Here is a 26,547-nt window from a genome sequence, read left to right as displayed (position 1 = left end):
TTACTTGTATTATTTGTCTGACAGCTATCATATGCCCCACTCCCTCCCGCTTTCATCATCCAGGGAGTTCTGGATTTGTTTGCCCTACCTTTCTACTCATGGGAATGTAGCTTAACTATACCCAGTTTATCTCTTCTTTAAAGGCAGCCCATCATTCCATTAGAGTTTTGCCTGACAAAATGTGGTTCTAATTCACCAAGGCCAGATACATTCTCACTTCACTAAAATTTGGCTGTTCCCCCAATTAATTACCTTGACTCTGGATTGCTCCTTATCCTGTTCTTGCATTATATATTCTCGTTGCTCCATTCATGTTTGGGACGTGGGCATTGATGGCAAGGCCAGCATTTATTCTCCATCCTGAGTTGACCTGGTTGAGTGAGTGGCTTGCTTAGCCACTTCAGAGGACAATTTAGTTAACTGCAATGGTGTGGGACTGGAGTCATGTGTAAATTAGACTGGGTAAGGACAGATTGTTACCTTCCCTGAAGCGAATTAGTGAAGATGTGTCATGGTGGGATTGGAGCTCGTGGCCTCTGGGCTTCTCCTCTAGTAATGTAACCATGACACGAGTGTGACCAATTATTACTGGTATTATGCTCATGTATCCAGGCAGCCACTCTATGATTTTAATGTATTTTCTGTAATGCAAAGCCTAAGATCAATTAATCTAGAGTATATTTATTGTCTTGTACAGACTTCTCAGGACCTCGTTGCTTTACTCGCTCTTTTATTGTGTGTCTTTATATCTGTTACCCAGAATATGTTTGGTCTTCTTTAGTAATCACTTTATATTCCTGCACTTGCATTTCCAGGAAATGTATTAGCATCTCATTGTCTCTATTCACTGACACATTTTATGGCTTTGCATTAAACGTATACTCTCTCTTCAAATAGACAATCTTGCCTTTTTTTCCACCTTAAATTAAATCTCTCTGTCCTCCTATAATCTTCAATAGTACACCATGGTTAAAGGAGAGAATTCCAGAGTTTGGGAATAGGTAGCTTAAAGCATAGAGCCGCCAATGGTAGCTGAGGGTAGCATGCATCAGAAACCAGAGCGAGAGAATTGGAGATTTTTGGGGGGTGGGGGTGGAAGTGGTTTGAGATAGAGAAGGGTAAAGGTGATGGGATTTAAACATGATGATGAAAATTTAAATCTTAAGATTAATTCAGGTCAGCGAGGGCCGGGATGGTGGGTGACTGGGACATGGTACAAGAGAGGGTACGGTCAGCAGAGTTTTAGATGAGCTGAAATATAGAGGATGGGAAGCCAGCCAGGACAGCATTGGAAAAGTGGACTCTTACTATTTCCTTAGAGACCGTTAAATTTTAATGAAAAATTTGAACTTCCAGTTACCAGCCAAAAGGTTGACATGCCAAGATTTCACATTTTAAAAGAACTTCTATTGTATCAAATGGCAAAAGAAAAAACACTATTGACTAAATACTATTTTCTTTCCGTAGGCAATGTATACTTTAAACAACTGAACAGAATTTGCCCCTTTCTGTTTTTACTGACAACCAAAATCACCAGTTTTGTTATTTTATTCCATCTCTTAAGTAGACATCCAATTCTCCTGGAAGCAATCCAAAGTGTTGCGTAGCTCAAAATTCTGTTCTTTTCCCAATGCTATCTCCCATAGTGAGAGTTTTCCAGGGAATTCTGAGTCTAGCTCTAGCAAGGCAAACCCTCCAGCTTTGTTTTAACTACTCATGAACTCAGTCTTCAAACTAAGTGCGAAATCTCACCTACATTCCGTGTGGTGAACAATAGGGTCAGCATTTTCTCAGCTTAAGGTGCAGGCCTGGATAACTGTATAGTCCTTCAGCATTGGTCCTCTCAGTTGGCTGTAGACCACACCAGACAAAACTGCAACTGCCCTTGTCCAATATTTCTGGGTTTGTAGGGAAGCCTGTAACCTGATCTAAAAATGCCTTCCATAACTGTCTTCCGCATGACAATGGAAACACATTTGTTTTGTATCCAAGTAGAGCTTTTAATCATTTATCTCTGATCACAACTGCCTTTCATCTTAGAAACAAAGGGACATGGTCCAGCAAAACTGTTTACAGCCCGATATCATTAACCTTTCTTGGTCTTAGGAGAATTAAATCTCATTGCCGATTTAGAAACATCGGTCATTTGTCCTTAAGTATAAATACCTGGCACCTTCCCCTCAATAAATAATGTGAGTTTTCCATTTGATCTTTGACAATTAAACCACCCAACTTTAAGTTGGGCAGTCTCCAGCACATATGTTGCATGACCCCCTTCATTTACCCAAACTATATTAATCTTATAAACCAAAAGATATAGTCTTAAAACATGTTAATCTTATAAGCCTCACAATTGTAACATGGGCCAGGACTTGATGGCCCCTCCTGGCCGGCGGGATATTACAGCCCTGCCGAACTGAATGGAGAGTTAAATGGCTGGCTGCATCCGCTGGGAGGAGACACGTCGTAGCTGGGTTGTAAAATCCTGGCCATGGGGTCTGGGGCTGGAATGGTATTGGATGATAATTTCAGCCGCAGCTGGGTTGAAGTAGGGATGAAACCAAGTGATGTTGGAGGTAGAAAGTCTTTGTGATAAGATTTTGACATCTGAAGTTCAGCTCCCTGTTGAAATATTATGATTTACCCTGCAATGGTCAGAGCTCTTGTTAGTTAACTGCACCAGCATAATGTGAAGGAGTGATGACCTCATGCTCAGAACTGTTTACCTGATCATTCATTATCTCCCACAGCACCACTGTCAAAGCCTTTGATCTTCAGTAATTCTACCTACATAGATACCACCATTGAACTGATCTGTCAAGTGTCTGCAAGGAGAGTGAGGTCCATTCAGTGGTGGAAAGATAACAAAGTGATAATGAATGGCCAACGTTATCAGTTAGTGCAAAACAACAGCAAGTTGATTATTTCCAAAGCCATGAAATCAGACTGTGGGATCTACATTTGCACTGTGGAGGACACTGTTAGCAAGAAGAACAATTCATATTCGCTGGCTATTTACGGTGAGTCAAGCCTGTCTGTTATTAGTTACAATGCTTGTGATGTGCACCTCACTATGTGCAGGAGAATCCTGAGAAAGTCTGAGTGTGAGGATTGATATCTCAAAATGGGATGCCATTCACCTTTACTGCACTTAGGAGGTCATGAACCTTTTGTGGCATTGAGTCCAGGTTTGATTGTCCCATATTCCTGCTCACTGCTTCCACCACCTCTAGCCTTGGCTGCCTGTCCTGGGAGGCTGGCCTCTTTTCCCCCCCATCTATGTGGATCAAAACTTGATTGTGGTCCCTTGCAGCCTTCGGCAGGACCTCCATGGAAGATTCAGAGAAGTGGGCGCAGCCTTCCCACACCTCACTTCCATTCTTCTGCTCTCAGTGTGTGATATCTTGCTTGGAAGGAATGGCATGTAGGGGTGCTTGAACGTAATAGCTGTGCCTGGTGGGAAGTGTCCTTTTGCCAACAAATAAGACTTTGAGCCGAATTTTGCCCTTGATGGGCGGACGGGCCCAACCGACTCGGCGGCAGGTGGGCAGCCGATTGCCGCCGCCAAAATGGGCCCCGCTGCCATTTTAACTGGGCGGGCCAGTTAAGGTCCGCCCAGCTTGACGCACGACGGGAAGCGCTATGCACTCCCTGTGTAGGTGGGTGGGGGCCCGGGGGGGAATTCCCCAAATCCGAGAGTGTGCTCGTTCCCGAAAGCGCGCGAAAGAGCGCACATCGCCCTTTGGCTAAGTGGTGCCTCAGGGAGATCGCTGAAAGGTTTTCAAAGTTTAAAAATAGAAAAATAAAAATATCATTAACATGGGCCCCCCATATGACAATGTCACACGAGATGGGACATGTTAATAAAGTGCACAAAAACTTTATTAAACTTTTTAAAAACCGACATGAAACCTCATCTCACCGGTGAATGAGGCTTGATGTTTTTTCTTGTTCCCGCCGGGGCTCCTGGCCTGCTCGCCAGCCAGAAGGTTGGATGGGCAGGTCCATTAATGGTTTTAATTATCCTGTCAATGGCCTCAATTGGCCATTGACAGGTCTGCGGGCGGACAGCTGATCCAGCTGTGCCCCCGCCTTCCTGAAGATTTAAGTGGGGCGGGATGACGTCGGGAGTTCCCCCCAACGTCATCTTGCGTCACTTTCGCATTGCCGAGCGGGCCCCGCCCCCTTCTCACCGACAGGAAAATTCAGCCCTTTGATCATCACATTTCTAGGTGAAAGAGGAACCTGTCTGTAATCTGGTTTGAAAATAACATCATCTTCAAATACATTTTCTATTTCAGGTCTTCCAGAGCTGCATTATTACACAATAGGACTCTCTATTGCTGCACTGACGACTCTCGCTTCTGCTGCCTTTGCCGGTAGAATTCATTCACTCATGCAAGAACAAATAGAAAGTGAGAAACATGATAATAACACAATTTTTGTTGTTAGTTTAAAAACGTTTCAATTTAATAAAAGAGAGCCTGTGAAACAATTAAATGTGACATTTTGAATTCTGCTCCTTTTGTATGGAGCAATTAATTTGAATGTGAGAGTATTATTTGCTCAAATAATGTTTATGAATTTGTTTATTGTCCAGGTCCTCGGTTATTTGAAGGTGTACTCAAAGTCTTGCGGTTTCTCCCAGTGCTTTCGTTTGTGCTTCTAATCGGTTCATTTGTGTGTTGGATGCGGGTTCAAGGTACAGCAAATGGCTCCCATTTCTTTGTTCCTACTTGACAATTGTATTTCTTCAATACCGTTCCTTTGACATATTGCTGAAAAGAGAGACATGTTGCTAAAGCTTTTCATCTTGCACCCATCGGGACAAACACAAGAATACCAAATTTCAAACAATCACAATTTATACTACAGGAGAAAATGGTGCTGATAGGTTGATAAGCCAACTCTGATTGGTTAAGGCATTGCCATGGATAAAGCAACTGAGTTCTGAAGGAGAATCATATTTGACTTGAAACATTAACTCTGTTTTTCTCTCCGCAGATGCTGCCAGGCCAGCAGAGTATTTCTAGCATTTCCTGTTTTTATTTCATGCTTTATTAATGACTAGGGAGCAGAAGGCAATGCTGCTAAGTATTGGCCTCATGCCTCTATAATACTATCAGCTGTTGAAGCTCTCCTGGAGTGCACAAGATTGCAGGTCAATGTTCTGCCCGCCATGGAATAAATTTCAGGCCTGCCCTGGATATTCTGCCAAAGCAGGAGTGTGTTGTTACTGACTTGTGGCAATTGGAAAAGTTAGCACATTTCAGTAACACTGCAGTGTCCTCCAACATAGAGAAGATTACTAAGAGTCCAGGCCGTCTGCTCCAGTCAACAGACTTGATGTACTTTATCCGGCCATCAGTGTGTGAGCATTAGCAGAGTTGTGGCACCTCTACTGTACATTACCACCTCTTGGGGGCTGTTAGCTCTCTGTGGTCTGAAATCGGGAATGCTGGCATGGCGTGCAGTTACTGATCATTTCCCTATATCGTCTGTACACCTGATCAATAAAGGACACAACATTGCCATTGAGTCCTCCTTCATGGAGTCATAAATGCCTCATGTACGGTCGTTTGCATGCTACATATTATTGAGGCATGGGGGTGAATTAAATGGCAACACTTTTTCTTCTCTAATTAATGAATATGTGTAATTGTATTCGTTTTTTGTTCTTTTAATAGGAGCTGATGAACTCACAGTGTTCCTGTTGGTGCTTTTGAGTCTCTTGCTAATACTACCCGCATTATTGGTGTTTACGAAGGCCTGTGCCATAAAATGGTTAAATAAGATCTTGGAGACCGAAAGTAAGTTCAGACATAGAAACATCGAAAATAGATGCAGGAGTAGGTCATTTGGCCCTTAGATCCTGCTCCACCATTCAATATGATCATGGCTAATCCTGTATCTTAATGCCATACTCCTGCTCTCTACCCATACCCCTTGATGCCTTTAACAGTCCAGAAATCTATCTATTTCCTTCCTAAATATATTTAGTGACCTGACCTCCACAGCCTTCTGTGGTAGAAAATTCCACAGGTTCACCATCCTCTTAGTGAAAAAAGTTTCTCCTCATCTCAGTCCTAAATGGTCTACCTCGTAACCTGAGATTGTGACCTCCTGTTCTAGATCCCCAGCCAGAGGAAATATCATCCCTGCATCCAGTCTGTCCAACCCTGTCAGAATTTTAGACGTTTCAATGAGATCCCCTCTCATTCTTCCAAACTTCACTGAATACAGGCCTAGTCGGCCCAATCTTTCATCATATGACGATCCTGCCATCCCAGGAGTCAGTCTGGTGAACTTTTGCTGCAGTCCCTCTATGGCAAGTATATCCTTTCTTAGGTAAGGAGACCAAAATGGTACGCAATACTCCAGGTGTGGTCTCACCAAGGCCCTGTATAGCTGCAGTAAGACATCCTTGTTCCTGCACTCAAGTCCTCTTGCAATGAAGGCAAGCATACTATTTTCTACCTTAACTGCTTGTTGAAACTGTATGCTTGCTTTCAATAATTGGTGTACAAGGACATCCAGGCCCCTTTGTGCATCACCATTTCCCAATCTATCACCATTTAAATAATACTCTGCCATTCTGTTTTTCCTACCAAAGTGGATAACTTCACACTTATCCATGTTATACTGCATCTGCTATGTTTTTGCCCACCCACTCAACTTATCTAAATCACCTTGAAGCCCCTTAACATCCTCCTCACCACTTACATTCCCACCTAGTTTTGTGTCATCAGCAAACTTGGAAATATTACATTTGGTTCCCTCATCCAAATCATTGATATATATTGTCAATAACTGGGGCCCAAGCACTGATCTACAGTACCCTACTAGTCACCGCCTGCCATTCCGAAAAAGGCCCATTTATTCCTACTCTCTATTTCCTGTCTGCTAACCAACACTCAGTCCATGCCAATATATTACCCCAATCCCATGTGCTTTAATTTTGCACAATCCTCTGATATGGGACTTTATCAAAAGCTTTCTGAAAATCCAAATACAACACATCCACTGGTTCTCCCTTATCTCTTCTGCTAGTTATGTCCTCAAAAAACTCCAGTAGGTTTTTCAAATATGATTTCCCTTTCATAAACCCATGTTGACTTTGTCTAATCCCATTGATATTTTGTTGTCCTGTTATCACATACTTGATAATAGACATTAGCGTTTTCCCTACCGGTCTGTAATTCCCTGTTTTTTTCACTCCCTGCTTTTTAAAAAATCATGGGGTTACATTTGCCACCCTCCAATCTGCCGGGACTGTTCCAGAATCTACAGAATATTTATATTTATATCACACTATTGAAGTGCTCAAGGTCAATTGTGGGAGATGGAGGCAGTGAGGGGAAGAGAAGAGGGAGTTGAGAGGGTGGCAAGTTAACTTGTTCAATGTCGCATTTCAAATCCAAACCTGCTGCATTTCTGGTAAAATCTTGGGATGTGGGTAGAGAAAAATGCAGGATGGTCCCGAATGTGGACTGGCAGTGTCCAGCAGTTGTACTGTGGAGCCAGGTGAGAGATGCTGCCATTCTACCTATTTCCAACACACTGTTTCCCAATAACTTGTGCTGAATGTGGCCCATGCCATGTGCTAGACCGTCAGATCAGGCTCACCAAAAAAAATGGATTTGATACTTCTGCTTTGAGTCATTAGGTCAGCCTGTGGTTCTCTGTCTGGAGGATTAGGCTGCCGCTCTCAAATTTTATTGCTGGGTGGACATCTCTACTGTCTGTCCTCAGTATAATAATGACCCCTCCACAGCCCAACATTGGGGTCTAAAAGATGTTGCTGTTGACAGCTCTAAATGGTGAAGCCAGAACCAGCAGAAATATGATGGGCCAAAAGGCCTCCATCTATGCTGTAAATGTTGTGAAACAAATACTGACTGGACTGATGGAGAGTAAAACATGTTTATAGTTAAGAAAGTTTGATGTGTAATTAAGAGAAAGGCCCAAACTAGGTTAATTATCACTTAATTTCACTATCTAAGCGACCAGGAGCAAACTGGGAGAAGGACTGACGTTAATAACGTGAGATTTGTAAAGCCATTTCCTATTTTTGTAATTTGAGCATATTTTTTATAATGCTCTAGAGTATGGTTTGTGAATGACATGGGGTGTATCAGCGATTAATTCTACAGGGATAGAAGACAGGCTGAGAATGCAGCGCACTGCAAATTGTATGGACAAACTTGTATTTTTATACCTCCGTTCACAACCTCAAGCACTTCCCAGCCAATAAATTACTTTTTGAGCTCTTGTCCCTGTTATAAAATAGGACACAGCATGGTTAAATTGAGCAGCAAGGTCCCTGAAACATTAATGAGATAAATGACCAAGTAGTATTATGTGATGTTTGAAGCATGAATGTTGTACAGGACACCAGGAACATTCCCCGCTTCTTCTTTTAAAATAATGGGATCCTTTACACCTACCTGAAAAGGAATGAGGGACCTCAGTTTAACATCTCTACCAAAACATGGCACCTCTGGCAGTGCCACGTTTTCTCAGTATTGCAATGAAGTGCTCATCTAGATTGTGGGCTGAAATTCCGGGAGTGGAGTCAATCCCACAATCTGCTGACTATGAGGTGAGAGTGGCATTAACTGAGCCATGGCCAACACCTACATGCTCGCATAGGGACCACAACCTCGGTAGAGGAAGGTAGTGGGGCAAACGTTCCTACTCCTGAGACTGTTGAATCACCTGGCAAATACAGTTCCCTTCCCGATTTTCCTGTATTTGCTGTGCCCAGGTGATCCAATAATCCAAGCACAGGAGCAGGAAAACCTTCCCTGCACTGTCCCTGACAATTTGATTTCTCCAGAGGCAGAAGAGGAGGCAGGGATTAGTATTTGTCTGTCTGTGTGCATGCGTGCGTTTTTGTGTGTGAGAGAGAGACACGTGTGCACTCTGTGATTCTGCTTTCTTTGGTTCCAGTTTGCTGTCTAATTCTGGATGCAGCAACTCTAGTGCGTGAAGCCACTGTCATATGTATGTCAGTGATGCTGATTGCAGAAACATTGAAAGGAGCTGGTGAGTTTCAAATGATGAAATTGTAACTAACAAATCAATTCTGAAAGCAATACCCTGTCAGGAATAATGTGATTAGGAGAGATAATTACACAGTCATTTTTACCACAATTTTCACTGGAAACTGTCAATTTATTGAAGCCTACAGTGCAAAAGGAGGCCATTTGGCCCGCTGTGGCTGCGCCAGCTCTTTGCTAGAGCAGTCCAAATCTAACCCCACTCTCTCCTCATAGCTTTGCATCTCCCTCTGTTTCAAATATTTATCCACTTTTTGCTTGAATGAGGTAGTAGTTCCTATCTCAACCCTGTGGTCAAGCATTCTATGCTTCACAAACTGCTGTGTAAAAGAAATTTCTTCTAAGCTGCATTTTCAGTTGAGCGACAGGTTTAAAGCAATGACCTGGAATTCTATAGGAAATAGAGTGTAGAAATAAGCCATTTGGTACAACCAGTCTCTGCCAACATTAATGTATCTCACAAACCTCGTCCCCATCCTTCCTTGTCTAACTCTTTTTGGCCTAACCCTTTAATTGCATCTATCTCTCAAGCTTGACCACCTTCCTCTTAAAAGGCATCCATAATATTTGCTTCATGAGTTCTACATTTTCTCCATTCCTTGTGTAAAGAATTTTCTACGACATTCCCTACTTGCTTCCTTGTCTTATTATTAATGACCTTGAGGTTTATTCTTCCCCATGTGGAAACAATGCCCGGGGTTTTCCACCCCGTCCACTGCCAGGATCTTCCAGTCCTGCCAAATGCCGATGGACTTTTGGCTGGCTTGCCGCATCCTCCGTTGTGGGTTCCGGCACAACTGGGCCGGAAAATCCCGGCCACTCTCTGTGTTTACTCAATTAAAATGTGTCCTAATTTCATAGGCCTCTAACAGGCCACACAGCAGCATTTTCTCTTCAAGAGAAAAGAGACCAACCTACTGACTTCCCAATTGAAATTGAGAAGGGCTCAAGGTTAATCTTGCTGTATTTTAGACGACTGGGTTCAGCGAATACAGGAGAATTGTGAGCAGCAATATAGACAATATAGAGTATGCAGGCCTCCCTGGAGCTGGTGTCTAGCACAGGGTAGAGGGAAGGTATGAGGTTCTGTTGACTCTGAGCCACTTGGTGTTCAGTTCAGTTGGTGGACAGCTGCGATCAAATTGATGTTTCGCCCATTTGGTTCGTGCCTCATGTGTGGGGGAGAGGACAGTAAGCAGGAGAATATGTTTGAATGCAGCTCGCTCCTTCAACCAACATAAGAAAGAACGTGTTCCATTGGAGAATTGGATCACTATCCGAAAAGGAAAAACGTGCAGGGCTACAGGGAAAAGGCAGGAGAGCAGCTCTAAGTGAACTGCTCCAGTGACGGCCATAAGAACACAAGAAATAGGAGCAGGATTAGACCAGAAGGCCTGTCGAGCCCCCAACACCATTCAATACAATCATGGCTGCTCTTACGGTTCAACTCTATTTTCACGCCCACTCCCCGTATCCTTTAATTCGCAGAGAGATCAAAAATTTGTCTATCCCAGCCTTAACTGTATTCAATGATGGAGCATCCACAACCCTCTGAGGCAGAGAATTCCAAAGATTCATAACTCTTTGAGTGAAGTAATTTGTTCTCATCTCAGTCCTAAATGATCAGCCCCTCATCCTCAGACTGTGCCCTTGTGTTATAGATTCCCCAACCAGCGGAAGCAATCTCTCAGCATCTACCTTGTCAAACTCACTCAGAATTTTGGAAGTACTGGTGGAGCCTATGGGACCCAAGGGGGTTGGGGAGACAAACCTGTACTTTTATGTCTTGAGTCTGAGTTCACTCGTCAAGTAAACTCGAACCGCATGCATTCATATACACGTGTTTGTTGATGCTCGCTATCAATAATGGAGAGAGACCGACCTAAGAACAAACTGATTGTTTATTGCAACAGAAGGCAGAGCACCAAATCCTTGCATGCTCCCGCAACCACCGCGAGCTTCAGACTTACAGTTAACCAGTAGCCCGCACTGTACAGTGATTGGTCAGTGCTGTCACATGGTTAGTCCACTTGCATTCTCTTAAAGGTACACGATACTCCACATCCCTCCTCCGTAATGAAAAAATACAGTTGACAAACTTAATAACATGAACTATTTACATAATAACTATCTACAAATCGCGCCTCCTAGGAGGCTTTCTCGGACGCATTGAGCGCCGCAGTTCAACAACCTCGGCTGGTATTTCCGAGACTTCCTTTTCAGGGGTTGGTTGTCCACTAGGTTCCTCGGTGGAAATTGGCAGGTTTGTCTCCCCAACACCCTCGAGTCCCACAGGCTCCACCAGTACTTCCAAATCATGTGAATTGTCCTCTACCTGCGGAACAGGCTCAAGCATAGTTGAAGACTGCATTTCTTCTTGTGGGGCTGGCGTTCTTTTGCCGAGATGATCCACGTGTCATCTAATTTTTTTGGCCGTTTACCAATACATTATAGGAGAGTGATCCAGTTACTGCGCTCACCTCGCCTAACAGCCAATTGGGCCCATCTCCAAAGTTTTTCGCAAGGACCCCATTTCCCACCGTGAAAGTTCTTTTGCGACCATGACCATCATGCCTGATCTTGGCTTTTCTCCAAATTTCTCTTAATTCGGCCGGATAAGGGTCAGGCAAGTGTGGAAGCATCTCTTCATTAGTAGTTTTGCAGGGGCAATGCCAGTCGTTGTGTGTGGTGTGGTCCGGCATGTGAACATGAACCGGGACAATCTCGTGCTGATGGAATCCCCTTCCTGCCATCTTTTTCATCCCAGATTGAAAGGTTTGGACTGCCCGCTCAGCCATGCCATTTGATGCTGGCTGGTAGGGTGAGGTTTTGTATGGGTAATGCCGATAAGAGTCGTGAACCTGTGGAACTCCCCGCTGGTAAAAGCGGTCCCATTATCAAACACGAGGACCTCCGGCAACCCACGCACTGCAAAACTCTGCTGCAAACAGTCGATGGTGACAGCCGCCGTGGGAAAGTGGTCTTCATAGACGTCCATCCATTAGGAGTGGGAGTCAATCAGTAAAAGGAACATTGTGCCCAAGAAGGGTCCCACGTAATCGACGTGGAGGTGCACCCATGGCCTCCCCGGCCATTCCCGTGGGTGCAATTGAGCTAAGATTGGCGGGGGGGCGGGGGGGAGCTTTTGCACCTGCTGGCATTGAGGACAGCTTTTGACCAGGGTTTTGGTATGCAAGCCCATGCCTGGTCGCCATAAATAGCTGCGTATGAGCACCTTCATTCTGCTAATGCCCGGGTGCTATGTAGCTTGGCTAATAACGGCCTTTGCCCCCTCGGGGACACGCTAACCCTTGCTCCACAGAGTAAATGCCATCCTGGCAGGAGAGTTCATATTTGAGATCAGATTAGGGCTTCATCTCCTTGGATTTAGATCCACCTGACCAACCATTCAAGACCTGCTCCTGAATATTAGATAATAGTGGGTCCTGGCTTGTCTGCCCATGGATTTGTCTGACCTGAACGGGGGAGGAATCCAGAAAATTTAGCACTAAGACCAGTCCCTGGGGAATCAGAGCTTCCCCATTATTAGCTGGCAGGGGAAGGCTGCTTAGTGCGTTGGCATGTGCGATTTGACTACCTGAACAGTGAACAAAAGTGTATTTGTAGCTGGGTAATATTAGTGCCCATCTCTGGATGTGAGCTGATGCGATAGGGGGTATTGCTTTATCTTCAAATAATCCCCGTAGAGACTTGTGGTCGGATATAATATGGGAATGGCGACTGTGAAGATATTGATTAAACTTCCGGACGCCGAACACAATAGATAAACCCTCTTTCAATTTGGGAATATCATCTCTCTGTGACACTGAGTGTGCGAGATGTATAACCAATGGATCGCTCTGAGCCACCCACTATCCGATGTGAAAGGGCAGCCCCTATTCCATAAGGGGACGCATCACACGTTAAAATTAATTCCTTCTCAGGGTCAAAGTGGACCAACAAGGTTGACGATCTTAACAATCGCTTCACTTTCAGGAAGGCATCCTGGTGCGGGCCTTGCCAACTCCATTTCTGGTTCTTCTTAAGCAGGCCGTACAATGGGGCCGCACGATCGAGAGATTTGGGAGGAATCGGCCATAGTAGTTTACCAGGCCTAAGAAAGCCTTAAGGTCGGTGGTATTCCTCGGGCCAGGTGCCTCGCGAATGGCCTGGACCTTTTCTTCCACAGGATGCATGCCCTGTGCATTAACCTTGTGGCCCAAGTAAACTGCCTCCTTAGCTTAGAACAGGCACTTCAATAGTTTAGATTTGCTAAGTGTTCATTGTCAGTCAGTCCTGTGACCAATACGCCACCAAAGTAAACGATAACATGGAGCAATCCTTGAAGCGAATTTTCATCTTTCTTTGGAAAATAGCACATGCCGAGGAGACCCCAAAGGGCAGACGTGTGTATTGATTCAATCCTCGGTATGTATTAACGGTGACAAACTCCCTAGTGTCCTTTTCTAATTCTACCGGCTGGTAGGCATTGTTCATGTCTAATTTTGAATATGTGGTGCCCCCTGCCAACTTCAAATACAATTCCTCAATCTTGGGTATTGGGTGTCTCTCAACTTTGTCCGCTTCATTGACAGTTAGCTTATAGTCACCACATAAACGCACGCTTTGGCCCGGCTTCAGTACGGTGGGTGCAGCGCACTGAGAAAATTACACTGGTTGTAGGGTGCCCATTTTTTCCAGTGTATTCGGTTCGGTTTCAACCTTGTCCCATAGAGCACAAGGGACTGGTCTGGCTCTTATTAATCTGGGGGTTGTGTTTGGGTCTACATGGATTTGGACCTGTAGCCCTCGAATCCTTCCTAACTCGACATTGAAAACTGAAGCATACTTTTGCAACAATTCCTGTAAGTCTCACATTGTAATGTGAAAGATTTCGGCACATATCAATTTAATCTTTTCAAGCCAGTTGTGGCCTATTAAGCTGGGGCCCTCTCCAGCTACCATTATCATGGGCAGCCTTTCAGATTGATCTCCATACATCACCAAGACTTGACATAACCCTTTCAGTCTTATTTCTTCAACCGTGTATGTTCTCAGTTTAGTGTCCGAAACTTCCAATCTTAAAGGATGGCTTCCTTAATTCATGTATCTGAATGTATGTTCTCCAATGACAGACATCAATGTTCCAATATCAGCTTCCATCTTAATGGGCTGTCCATTAACTATAATGACTACATGGATTGGCTCAGTTCTACTTTCAGGCTATGTAAGGAATAGATGTCTGATTCTATTTCTTCTGGTTCTTCCATGAGGTATATTTCACGATTTCTCCCTGTGTCTTTAAAATGCTGTCTCAGCCGATCTCTGCAGTGCCGCATTATGTGACCATAGCGGTGGCAGATAAAGCATTTGACTTGTTTGAATTGTCGATCGCCCACTGGATGCCTGGATCCCTTTCTCCCATTCATTTTGTGGGTTTTCACTGTAGTACTGCTGTTTTTTAATGACCTGTACATAGGGGGTGTTTCCCGCCTTTCTGTAGGCTCCCATGTTTTTGCGCCTTCTGTTGCTGATCTACCCCGCCCTACCAGATTGACGGCACCATGTTGTGTATCTTTTATAATTTCCAAATTTCTAAAGGCACTCTTCATTGCTGTGGCTAATTGTAATGCCTTATTGAATTCTAGATTAGCTTTGGCTAGCAAACGCCTTTGAATAGTCTCATCTCCAATCCCGCATATCAGTCGGTCTCTCAACATCACTAATAGATGTTCTGAATTTGCAATGTTCAGTTAATGCCTTTAAAACAGCAACATAGTCAGCTATTGTCTCCCTTGGAAGCCTATTCCTTGATTTGAACTTGAAGTGCAGCATAGTGACTGAGGGTTTGATCTCAGGTGGATTTGTACAATTTTTATTAACTCGTCGGGGGTTAGGTGACGTGAGTCTGTGGATCAGCCCGTACGTTTTGCTCCTGCATGAGAACAAAAGAATCGCCCTCTCCTTTTCCTCCCCCTACTGAGACCAGTCATCTGAAATGGGGTCAAATGGATCGACACGCCCGAACTGCAGCATTGTGATCAACTGCAAGGGGACTGCGCTTCCGATGGGCTTCCCAGTTAATGGTGAATTCAGGTGTTTGGCTTACCGCAGCTTTCTTGACAGCACATCAATTGATTGGTGTTTTGCCTTCCACAGAGTTACCCTTCCTCTGGCGTCTTTTATCATTTTCTGTCCATAGCATTTGACTTGCATGCACCACGTTAAATGATTGCGGCTTTAAAGGCAGTCAACTTTATTTTAAACTCGGGCTGTCTCCGCACCTGTCGGCGTTTCTGTGCTGAATTTGTGTTTCCTGTGCTTTGAGTTTTGGTGGGATCCCCATGATCGTGAGTCGTCTTCTCTTTTAACTTTGTGAAACTTTATTCCTGTTTGTGGAAAAGAATCACAGCGATTCCTTCTCCCTTTTCTGGGCGATTCTGCAGTGTTTTTCCCTTTTTACTCCGCAGACTCTCCTGGTGTTGGACGTCCCTCACTTCGGGAGACCCAGCAGCCTCATGGTCCAATGGGGCCTTTCTTTATTTTCTGTTTAATTTTAAAACTGCAGCACTGCTTTCTGCTCTGACCATCTATTTTATTACTTAAGTACTGATTCTCTTTCTAATGATTTGCTCATACATCTTGTGGATTCTCACTCAGGGGCCTTACAGTTTTGCTATTTTAATCTTCGTTGCCAGTTTTATGTCTTGGGTCTATCAGTTCGCTAGCCAAGTAAACATGAATTGCACGCTTTCATATACACTTGTTAGTTGATGCTCACTATCTATAATGGAGAGAGACTGACATAAGATCAAACTTTGATTGTTTATTGCAACAGAAGGCAGAGCACCAAATCCTTGCATGGTCCCACAACCACCTCCAGCTCCAGACTTACAGTTAACCAGTAGCCCACACTGTACAGTGATTGTTCAGTACTGTCACATGGTTAGCCCACTTGCATTCTCTTGAAGGTACATGGTACTCCACTTTACCACAGTTTCAATAAGATGGTCTCTAATTCTTCTAAACTCCAGAGAATATAGGCCCAATTTACTCAGTGTCTTATTGTAGGACAACCCCCTCATTCCAGAGGACAATTTAATGAGCCCTTGCTGTACCGCTTCCCATGTAGGTGTATCCTTCCTTAAATGTGGAGACCCAAACTGCACACAGTATTCAAGCTGCGGTCTCACCAAAACTCTGTACAATCGCAGCAACTCTTCTTTATTCTTGTACTCCAATCCCATTGCAATAAAGGCCAACATGTCATTTGCCTTCCCAATTGTTTGCTGCAACTGCATGCTGACACTTTGTGTCCCTTGTACAAACAGCCCCAAGTATCTTTGGATATCAACACTTGTAGGTTTCACATCTTTAAAAAAATATTTTGCTTTTCTAGTCTTATGACCAAAGTGAATAACTTCACACTTTCCTGTATTATACTCCATCTGCCACCTTTTTACCCATACACTTGACCTGTCTATATCTCTTTGCAGCTTCTCTCTGTCCACCCCACAACTTACCTTCCCATTTAGCTTGGTATCACCAGAAAACTTAGATACATTACTCTCTATCTCTTCACCTAAATCATTATGGATTGTAAATAGCTGAGGCCCCAGCACTGATCCTTGTGGCACTCACTATTCACTGCCTGGGAACTTGAAAAAGCCCCGTTTATGCCCACTTTTCTTTCTGTCTGTTAACCAATCCTCTATCCATGCTAAAATATTACTCCCAATCCATGAGCCATTATGTTGCCTATTAATCTTTTGTGTAGCACTTTATTACATGCCTTTTGTAAATGCAGGTATACTGCATCTATTGGTTCTCCTTTATCTAGCTACACTCTCAAAAATCTCTAATAAATTTGTTAGACAGGATTCCCCATTAGTAAAACCATGTTGACTTGTTCACATCATACTATGCTTTTCTAAATGCATTGTTAATATTGCCTTCATAATAGATTTTAGCATTTTCCCAACAACCTGATGCCAGGCTAATTGGCCTGTGGTTCATGTTTTCTCTCTCCCTCCTTTCTTGAAGAGTGGGGTAACATTTGCCAACTTCCAATCTAATGCGACTGTTCCTGAATCAAAGGAATTTTGGAAAGTCATAGCCAGCACATCCACTATCTCTGCAGCTATCTCTTTTGGAACCCTAAGGTGTAGGCCTTCAGGCCCTGGGGATTTGTCCGATTTTAGTGCCTTAAGTTTTGCCAATAACTTTTCTTTGCTGATATTAATTTCCTTCATTTCTTCACTCTTTTTTAGTCCCTGGGTTACTGTTTATTTTATTTCAGGTATGAAACTTGTGTCTTCTACTATGAAGACTGAACAAATATATTTTTTGTCTATGTAGCTGCCCTTTCCTTATTCCCCATGGTAATTTCTCCTGTCTCTGCTTCCAAGAGGCCAATGTTTACTTGAGCTACTCTCTTCCTCTTTATATACTTACAAAAGCTCTTGGAAAACCTGTTTTTATATTTCTGGCGAGTTAACACTCATTCTACTTTTTACCTTTTGACCAACCAGGCCAGCCGTACATGATGGGCCAATTGGCCTCCTTTTGTGCTGCAACAGTTCTATGATTCTAAAACACTTGGGCCTTATAAATATTTGTTTGTTTCCTAGGCTAGGATATAATCTTTAGTTGAAGCAAATTAATTCCAAATCAGAATTAAACTACTCTTTATTTTTGCACCACATTAGTGGTGCATGTTTTGGTGCTGTGAATTTTTGACAAAGTACTTTGTTCATATGTAATGTAATGATTATCTACATTTCTATTACTTTTACTTTATCAAGCAATTATATGTAGCATAACGCTGTCAATTCTTACAATAATGTAGATTGAGTGCCTTCGCTTGTCTGTCCTGATCAGTAGTATCTAGTTTGTAAGTGTTCAAGGGAATGTGTGTGAGAAGCTAACTGTGTTGTTCATGACACCATCACCTGATTAAATAAAGCAATGTTTTTTTTAAAGCAAGCTTTAAACAGATTGACCCACTCCCCCATTAAATAGCAGATATGAGAATGCTGTACAAATGTCAGGCTTTCCTCTTTAGCATACAGAGCTTAATTCAAAAGCACCAAGGGCAAATTCGAACATGTGCTGCCCACGGCTTTCTATCAACTATAAAACTCATGGACAGAAATTGGTGACAGCCTGTCCTCAGATTTATAATAGCTGTTCCAAGTGAATGGAACTCTCGTGCCTGTCTATAATTCTGATTTAAGATTAATTATATCCCAGTCACCAAGTATCAAAGTTATATTTATTAAAGTAGATCTCCTGTGGCATTGCTCACAGTACGTCAGTTGTTGCACTGTCTACAAGTATGTCCCCCATTTCCCTTCATATTTTTCTACGCACTCTTGTATCCCACTCCATGTTCACCCATGCCTCCTCACCCACTCGCCTACACGCCATATACCTTCACACCCCCAAACTCACTCACCCAGTATCCACAATGAACAAACATTGGGAAGTCTTAGAGATACTCAAAACTGTCAAGGTAAACAAACTCACATTCCCTTGACTGCTGTTTCAACAACACCTGCTGAACTGAATTCAGTAGTGGGGTTTGGACTTCAGCCGAGCAATAACCATAACAATATAATCATAATGGGATTGCATTGTACAGTTGTATAAACAAAGCCTCCAGTGCTGTACACATTAAAACCTTTGAAGCCATTGAAAGAGCTCAGCCATCTGACCTAAAAGCAAGAGAATGGATGTCTGAGCTGTAAATCAATGAAAAGATTTAATCACAGGGTAGAATTGACATGTCAAATCTGATTATCAGTACTTTTTAATGCAGTAAAGCATTTTATCCATTCAATAATGTGCTCTAATGCATCTGAACACTTTTCAACTTCAGCAGCTGCAAGGGGAGAGGTGGTGGCATAGTGGTATTTCCACTGGACTAGTATTCTAGAGAACCAGGGTAACGCTCTGGGGACCTGGGTTCAAATCCCAAATTTGAATTCAATTATTATCTGGAATTAAAGTCTGATGATGACCAGAAAATTATTGCAGTAAAAAACCATCGGGAAGGAAATCTGCTGTCCTTACCTGGTCTGGCCTACATGTGATTCCAGACCCACAGCAACGTGGTTGACTCTTAAATGCCCTCTGAATGAGGGCAGTCAGGGATGGGCAATAAATGCTGGCCTAGTCAGCGAAGTCCACATCCCATGAACAACTTTAAAGAAAACATTGGTTAATTTAAAGGTCACTTACCTCTTAAGAACAAAGCATGTATTAAAAATGTATTTAACTTATATATACAGCGTTACGTTATGACATGTGAAATTGTCAACACCTTTTGAACCTACCTGTTGGAAGGTTTCCGACTCCAGACTAGTGTTTCCCCCATGATTCATGACGCCTCTGAGCTGGCACAAATCATGTTGCTTTCAGAATCCTGCCAGAATCTATCAAAATTGCAGGAGGTCTAAAATTCCTACTCCCGCAATGGAGCCGGCAATGTCGCTATTGCTACTTGTGGACTCGTGATCCGTCCCATTTCCACGCTAATCAAAATGGTTAGTGATGGGAATGGGGGCTGGACTTCCACAGGTGGGACCGGAATCCATAGCCACCCGCCCAACACGGGTTTACCCGTGTCAGGGCAGGAAAACTCATCCCTCGGCTCACGGGGCCCCAACATCTTAATTGCTGTCAAATAAATGCTTGGTGCATTCGAATGAGGAGCCAATGAAGAAACTGCACACGATCTGACCCTGGCATTTTCATTCCCTGGAGAGTTTTCCCATACACCCCAAATGCCAACAGCTATTTTTTCTAATGCTTTTTTAAAAAAAGCCCAATAGAAACATTTGAAATGTGACGAACAAGGAACGTTTACTGCTAACTGAAGTTTTCAGCGCTCCTCCCCACCCTGAAAGGGAGCATATGAAAATTCTGCCCAACGGCTCATGTTTTCAGGTAGTTAAGATCGATGATTGGAAATCGGAAAGAGAAATGCATCATTTTGTGATGCATGCGCCCAATTGTGTCCGGATTGCCCTGGCCAGTCACTTTATTACAATAAACGAGATTGAGGCACATCCAAACAAATGCACTGGTGAGAATAATACAAACTGCAAGTGTTGGAAGCCAAGGATTTCTAATGGAATGTTATAACTGAGAGGCCTTTAATGAGGGTACAGCTAATGAGCTATGTCCGATATACATGTCAAAAAATATGTTACATTATTATACTGAGTCTTTGAAATAATATGATTAGAAATACAATGTGCGTATTTATATGATGATATCTATTGCAGGTAAAGGATGTGAGCCAGCAACCCATCCACAAATAATTTTAATTCTCGTCGTGGCGATGCTACTCACTTTCCCTTTGATCGTGTTAACACTTTGCGGCATACGTAAGTATTGTGGATGCAGTTACGGGTTGTATCAAAACTGTTGTAATGAACACAAAGTGCTATGGCAGGGACTGAGACTGGCTGTGATTTTCCACTTTAATGACTCCCGGTGATCACTGGGTGAGCATATTAACAAATTCTGTACCGCCAGCCATGGCTATCCAACCTCTTATTTTTACCAAGTAAAAAAACATTACGGTCTGGGAATTTACTGATATTAATGCCTGGTTTGTGTTAAGAGTGCTGAAGTGGGCAATCCTGCTCCAGGTTCTTCATTCCATCATTTGTTATTGGGATTTTGTTATATGTGTGAAAGAACTCCATTTACTACCCTGACCGTTTGAAAGCTTGGCGCTCTGAGATACTTTATAATAGTCTGCTTGGGTGTGGGTTGGCTGGAGAATGTAATTTTATGGTTTGTACTAGATTAGGCCCTTTGACCCAGTGCCACCAGGCTCCTGTGAGTTTATGATCGGGAGTTGACCTGTAACGTGTTGGGCAGATGTTGGTTTCGGATCGCTATGTTGTAAAGAAGTCTCCATAGTGTTCTGTGGGTTAACTGCAAGTCTTTATTAACTACAAGAACTATTTACACATGTACAGTAAAGGGTACAAGCTAGGAACTGTCTCCATGCTTTGGCCTATACATGGCTCTGCTCAACACCACACTGACCCTGGGTCTGGGTCATGTACCTTCTTTCATCACTGTATGGGGGGGTACTGTACTCAGTCCCGCATTAATCCTCTACATGCCAGACCTTTATGCTACGGACTGCACAATATCCAGTTATATGATAGTTGACTTGGGAGTCGTAACAATGAAATTGTTGTGTGAAATGGATGCTTAATTTTGCACAGACAACCACATCTGTCTCCAGTCTTCTGAAAAGCCAAGTGAAGAGCACTCCTGTGCACTATAGCCAATTACTAACCAATGCATTGGTTTATTTTGGAAAAGGTGTAGACTAGAGCATTCTCACCTATTTTCGAATGCTCCTCATAACATGGTAACTAAAAGCATTCACAATCTCCCTGTTAGCAGCTACTCAATTAGTGTTCTTCTGAATAAAGCGAAATAGTGAAATCATTTTAGCCAATTGCGGCCTTTGTTTTTCTCAGCTGCTCCCAGAACCTACCGTCGTTGCGTATTATAGGACTTGAATTTGCTGTAGGGTATTTTTAACACTTTTCCTCTATGACTCGTACGACTCCAGTACATGGCAGTAGAGATCAGGGAAGACGTAATACTGTTGAAAAGAGAGGATTGCTTTGAGGGAGCAAGGAGAGAATCCATTTGGTTAGAGGGAAGAACTTATCAGCCATCCCAGAAGCTACTGAATTGGAGTGGAAGCAAGTCATCCTTGATCCTGAGAGATTTCCTAAGAAGAAGGAAACAGGATAATGTCTCGGGTTTTGAATTGACACTTGAGATACATGCATTTCTGTGAAATTGCTTTATTTGTCACTTCAGCAGAGGCATTAAAATAAGCAGATAAACAATGTAATTGGCAGGAATGCTTCATATGAGCTGTTAAACCTTGGTACATTATATGGTAAAATATAAAGCGCTTGGAAAAGAATTGACAGCCTGATATTTTGATCATCAATTTATTGAAAAGCTTTGCTCAGTAAATTTTTTCATCAATACAACTCATTGTATGTTCACATCAATAGGTAATAAAAGGAAGAAAAAGGGACATCAGAAACCCAGCCTACATGTCACAGTGGATGTGGAGTAAATATTGGGATCAAGTACAATTGTAAGTTAAGAATACAGCTGTTTCTCTGAACCCTTCTGTTAATGAGCCCTCCTGTAGTTTTCATAGTATTATAGTCAGAAATGGGAGATACCGTTTCATTTTCCTGTTAAAGAGTATTTTTATGGAGAATGAGCAAATGTCCTAATATCTGTTGAGCAAAATGGATGCATGCAACAGTGCTGACTGCAGGCAAAGGTGTTTGATCCTTGTAACGTGTAGATAAAGGAGATTTTTTATCCAAAGCTAAGCTTCATTCAATATCTGAGAGGGGAATGAAACAAAATCAAATCCCTCCTTTTAGGCAAAATGTACAAGACTGAATTATATTCAAGATATCAATGCCAGAATTTGCAATAAATGCCCTCTTGATAAGAGCCTCAGCTTTAGAAAATAGGAGAAATACTGTAGGTTTGCATGTATAGAGAGGATTTAACTGTATTAAACACCATGTTTCTTTATTTGTTCATGGGATGTGGGCATCGCTGGCTAGGCTAGCATTTATTACCCATCCCTAATTGTCGTTGAGAAGGTTGTGATGAGATGCCTATTTGAACCGTTGCAGTCCCTGTGAAATTTGGGATTTTGACCCAGCGACAGTGAAGGAATGGTTATATACTTCCAAGTCAGGATGGTGAGTGGCTTGGAGGGGAACTTCACATGTGTCTGCTGTCGTTCTCCCTCTAGATATAGTTGGTCATGGGTTTGGAAGGATTCCTAGCCGCAGGATTGCTAGACTCTGATCTGCTCCTGTAGCCACAGTATTTATATGGCTAGCCCACTTCAGTTTCTGGTCAATGGTAACCCCAAGATGTTGATAGCGGGGGATTCAGTGATGGTAATGCCATTGAATGTCAAGAGGTGATGGGTAGATTCTCTTTTGTTGGAGATGGTCATTGCCTGGCACTTGTGTGGCACAAATATAACTTACCACTAGTCGGGGCAAGCCTGGATATTGTCCCGGTCTTGCTGCATTTGCACTTGGACTGCTTTGGTATTATTACATTATCCATAATAATATTTATGGTTAAACCAAAATGTTATGGTTTACAAAATAAATTTGACAAAACTTATCAAATGTTGATGAAAGTAATGAGGTGGATGTTGTCTATATGGATTTTAAGAAAGCCTTTGACAAAGTACCACATAAAAGATTGGTTAACAAAGTTGAGGCTTGTGGAATAGAAGGATTAGTGCCCAATTGGATAAAAAAAAAGTAGCTTTAGGTGAGAAAGCAAAGATTCATGGTAGATGCTTGTTTTTCGGGCTGGATGATGGCAGACAGTAGAGCTCTCGAAGGATCAATGCTAGGAACGCTGCTTTATTTGCTACTTATAAATGACTTGGATCCTGCAAAATTGAGTGGAAATTCAAGTTGTTCTGATGATACCAAATTTGAGAGTTCAAGAAGTGAAGATGATACAAATTGCCTGCAAAGTGACATAGATAGGCTGGCAGAATAGGCAGGCAAGTGGCAGGTAGAGTTTATTACAGAGAGGTCTGAGGTGATGCATTTTGCAGAAGGGGTAGGGAGAAGGAATATAAACTTAATGGCACAATTCTAAAGAGGGTGTGCAAGAATAGAGAGACCTGGGTGCATGTCTATCGATCTTTGCTAACCACTCTCCCAATATGTCCTGCTACCTTCAAATCTTATGGAATCTTGGGCTTCCTAAATAGAACCATTGAATACAAAACCAGAGGAGCTATGCTGAACCTTTATAAAGGTCTGGTTAGCTCCCAGCTCGAGTATTGCATCCAGTTCTGGTCATCACACTTTAAGAAAGATGTGAAGCTACTTGAGAGGGTGCAGAGGAGATTTACCAGAATGGTTCCAAGGAGAAAAGGGTTTCAGTTTCTAGGTATATTGGCAAGGCTGAGGTTGTTCTCCTTGGAGCAGAGGAGATTCAGGGGAAAGTTGATAGATGTGTACAAGATTATGACGGACTTGGATATGTAGACAAGGAAAAACTCTTCCCATCAGCTAATGGTACATGACTGGGAGACACAGCTTTTAAGATTCTGGGCAAGAGATGCAGGGATGATGTGAGGAAGAACTTATTTACACAGTGAGTGGTAATGACCTGGAACACACTGCCCATGAGAGTGATGGGAATGGAAGCAATCAATGATTTCAAAGGGAAACTGGATGGGAACTTGAAGGAAATAAACTCACAGGACTACAGGGATTGAGCAGGGGCGTGCGACTGACTGGATTGCTCCACAGGGAGCTGACATGTACTCGATGGATAGAATGGCCACCTCTTGTGCTTTAAATGACTTTGAGCTGGACTTTATTGCGCTCCGCTGGGCATGTTTTCAGCAGAGGGGCACATAAAATATAGCTAGTCCGCAGCCATCCGCCCACCCCCTGACCCAGTCCCCATAATGTGATAACCTGGCAGGCGCCAAAATGAGCAGCCCGCCCACCATTCTTAAAAAAATATAACGGACAATTGAGGTAGTGAACAAGCCAATTGACCCAAATATTAAACAAATACAGAAAATGCTGGAAAAACTCAGGTCTAACAGCATCCGTGGAGAGAAAGACAGAGTCAACGATTCAAGTCCATATGACTCTTCATCAGAGCTGAAGAAGCTTCAGAGCTCTGAAGAAGAGTCACACAGACTCGAATCGTTAACTCTTGTCTTTCTCTCCACTGACGCTGTTTGTCCTGCTGAGTTTTCCCAGGCATTCCCTGTTCTTGTTTCGGATTTCCAGCATCTGCAGTATTTTGCTTCGACCCAAATATTCCGTTGCCCAAGCCCATAATACGGCTGTGTGGGCAGGCGGGCAAGATTCAGATGCTGTTTTTCAAATAACTTTATTTATAAGTGGGCATCAGGTGGCACAACACCTCCCACCACCCCCTCCTGCCCACCCCTCCCTCCCTCCCTCCCCCCCCCCCCATAAAAGATGATATCCCCCTTTTGTCCCTTTCTGCCTTCCGACCTCGCCTCCAAAACCCGTCTCTCCGTCCTCGTCCTCCTCCCTAGGGTGCCCGATTCCTTTCTGTCCCAAAGTCCAGGTCTTATTTCAGTCAGAGATTCATTGCTCTCCTTGTGCTGCTGGGACTGCTAGAGCCGCCAGCCAATCAGATTGGCCAGTAGTTCTTGAGGGCGGGACTTCCTCCCACCGAGGGGCGCAAGTCGCAGCTCAGGTAGCTGAGGCTGCCCGGAGCACAGGATTGCTGCAGAGGAACCTTATTCTTATGTTGCTCGCTTTGAAACCAACTTTTGCAAGGTTTTTGGGGGGGTGTGGCGAGCAATATGCCTCCCTGTAAAGCTCATCCCTATGTCTAAAAGGAAAACACTTTATTGAAAGTCTATTTTAAAGAGACAAATCAAATATATATTACCAAGTTTTACTAATTTGTTTTGCATTTATTAATTTGAGGGAAAAAGTCAACTGTTTTCAGACATTTTAATTCACTATTTTGTCTTTATTTTCTTTACCTTCAATTATCTCCAAGATCTATTTAAGGGCGTGTTCATGCTGTGAGTAATCTTCGCAGCGAAGAAAAGCCTGAACCGAGGGGCACTGTCACCATTGAAGAACTGCCTTATTTGCAGCAGCACCGCTCCCCAGGAAAATTGCCTTAAACATTACGCCACTGCTACTATTTAAAGGCAGTATTAAATTCAGAGTTTGAACACATGAGAAACAGCACTTTAACTCTGCAAGGCAGAATGTTCTGAGACTTTGTGCAAGCTGTGGGATTCACAGAGGATGGCTCATCAGAAATTAGCAGGTTCCTTCCCTACAATTTTTGTATCCATTAGCATTACTTTTAAATAACCTCTTCCATCCTGGTTAGTCTTCCCTTCCAGCTTCTCTCTCTCTCTCTCGACTCAATATACCACTATTTCTCTGTCTTTCCCTACTATTATACCAGGTCTGGGTCTATTCTGGCACTTATCACTGTGTTGTTGTCAAATTATAACCCCAACTGGCCTATCCTTCTTTGGCTACTTAGCTGCTCAGTTTTCCTGCCAGCCCTCTCCAGTGCTGGTGTTCATAACATCCCCAAACGCCTGGACTTTAATGAAGGATCAACTATCACCAATCCTTTCTGCGTTTCCCTCAGAATGTCGGTTTACTGACAAACCAGGTCTTTTGCCATCCAAAAGTTTATTGCCAATTATTTGTATTGATACCTGGTTAGCATATAGGTACAGCAAGCAATTAGGAGAGCAAATGGTATTTTGGCCTTTATATCAAGGGGAATGCAAGTTTAAAGAAGTGTTGCTAGTTTCCCAGGACTTTGGTGAGACCACAACTGGGATATTGTGTGTAGTTTTGGTCTCCACATTTAAGGAAAGATATACTTGCAC

General features: G+C 43.0%; 1 protein-coding gene across 2 annotated transcripts in view; it reads left to right on the top strand.

The window, feature by feature from the left end:
- Positions 1 to 26,154, top strand: part of LOC144695704 (hepatic and glial cell adhesion molecule-like) — a 34,059-nt gene extending 7,905 nt beyond the window's left edge. Inside the window, exons 3-10 of one of the 2 annotated variants that reach the window (XM_078566660.1) lie at positions 2,751 to 3,020; positions 4,302 to 4,415; positions 4,601 to 4,702; positions 5,688 to 5,810; positions 8,953 to 9,048; positions 20,354 to 20,455; positions 22,130 to 22,190; positions 25,686 to 26,154. In XM_078566660.1, the coding sequence (XP_078422786.1) occupies positions 2,751 to 3,020; positions 4,302 to 4,415; positions 4,601 to 4,702; positions 5,688 to 5,810; positions 8,953 to 9,048; positions 20,354 to 20,455; positions 22,130 to 22,190; positions 25,686 to 25,695 (878 nt within the window). In that variant the 3' untranslated portion in view covers positions 25,696 to 26,154. Of the gene's footprint in view, positions 1 to 2,750; positions 3,021 to 4,301; positions 4,416 to 4,600; positions 4,703 to 5,687; positions 5,811 to 8,952; positions 9,049 to 20,353; positions 20,456 to 22,129; positions 22,216 to 25,685 lie in introns of both variants that reach the window. The other variant, XM_078566661.1, reaches the window with a different exon arrangement.
- Positions 26,155 to 26,547: the final 393 nt, after the last annotated feature.

The sequence above is a fragment of the Cetorhinus maximus genome, chromosome 21 (genome assembly GCF_964194155.1).
Source record: "Cetorhinus maximus chromosome 21, sCetMax3.hap1.1, whole genome shotgun sequence".
NCBI lineage: Eukaryota > Metazoa > Chordata > Chondrichthyes > Lamniformes > Cetorhinidae > Cetorhinus > Cetorhinus maximus.
The sequence above is the reverse complement of the archived record's forward strand: the minus strand, read 5'-3'. Positions and strand labels throughout refer to the sequence as shown.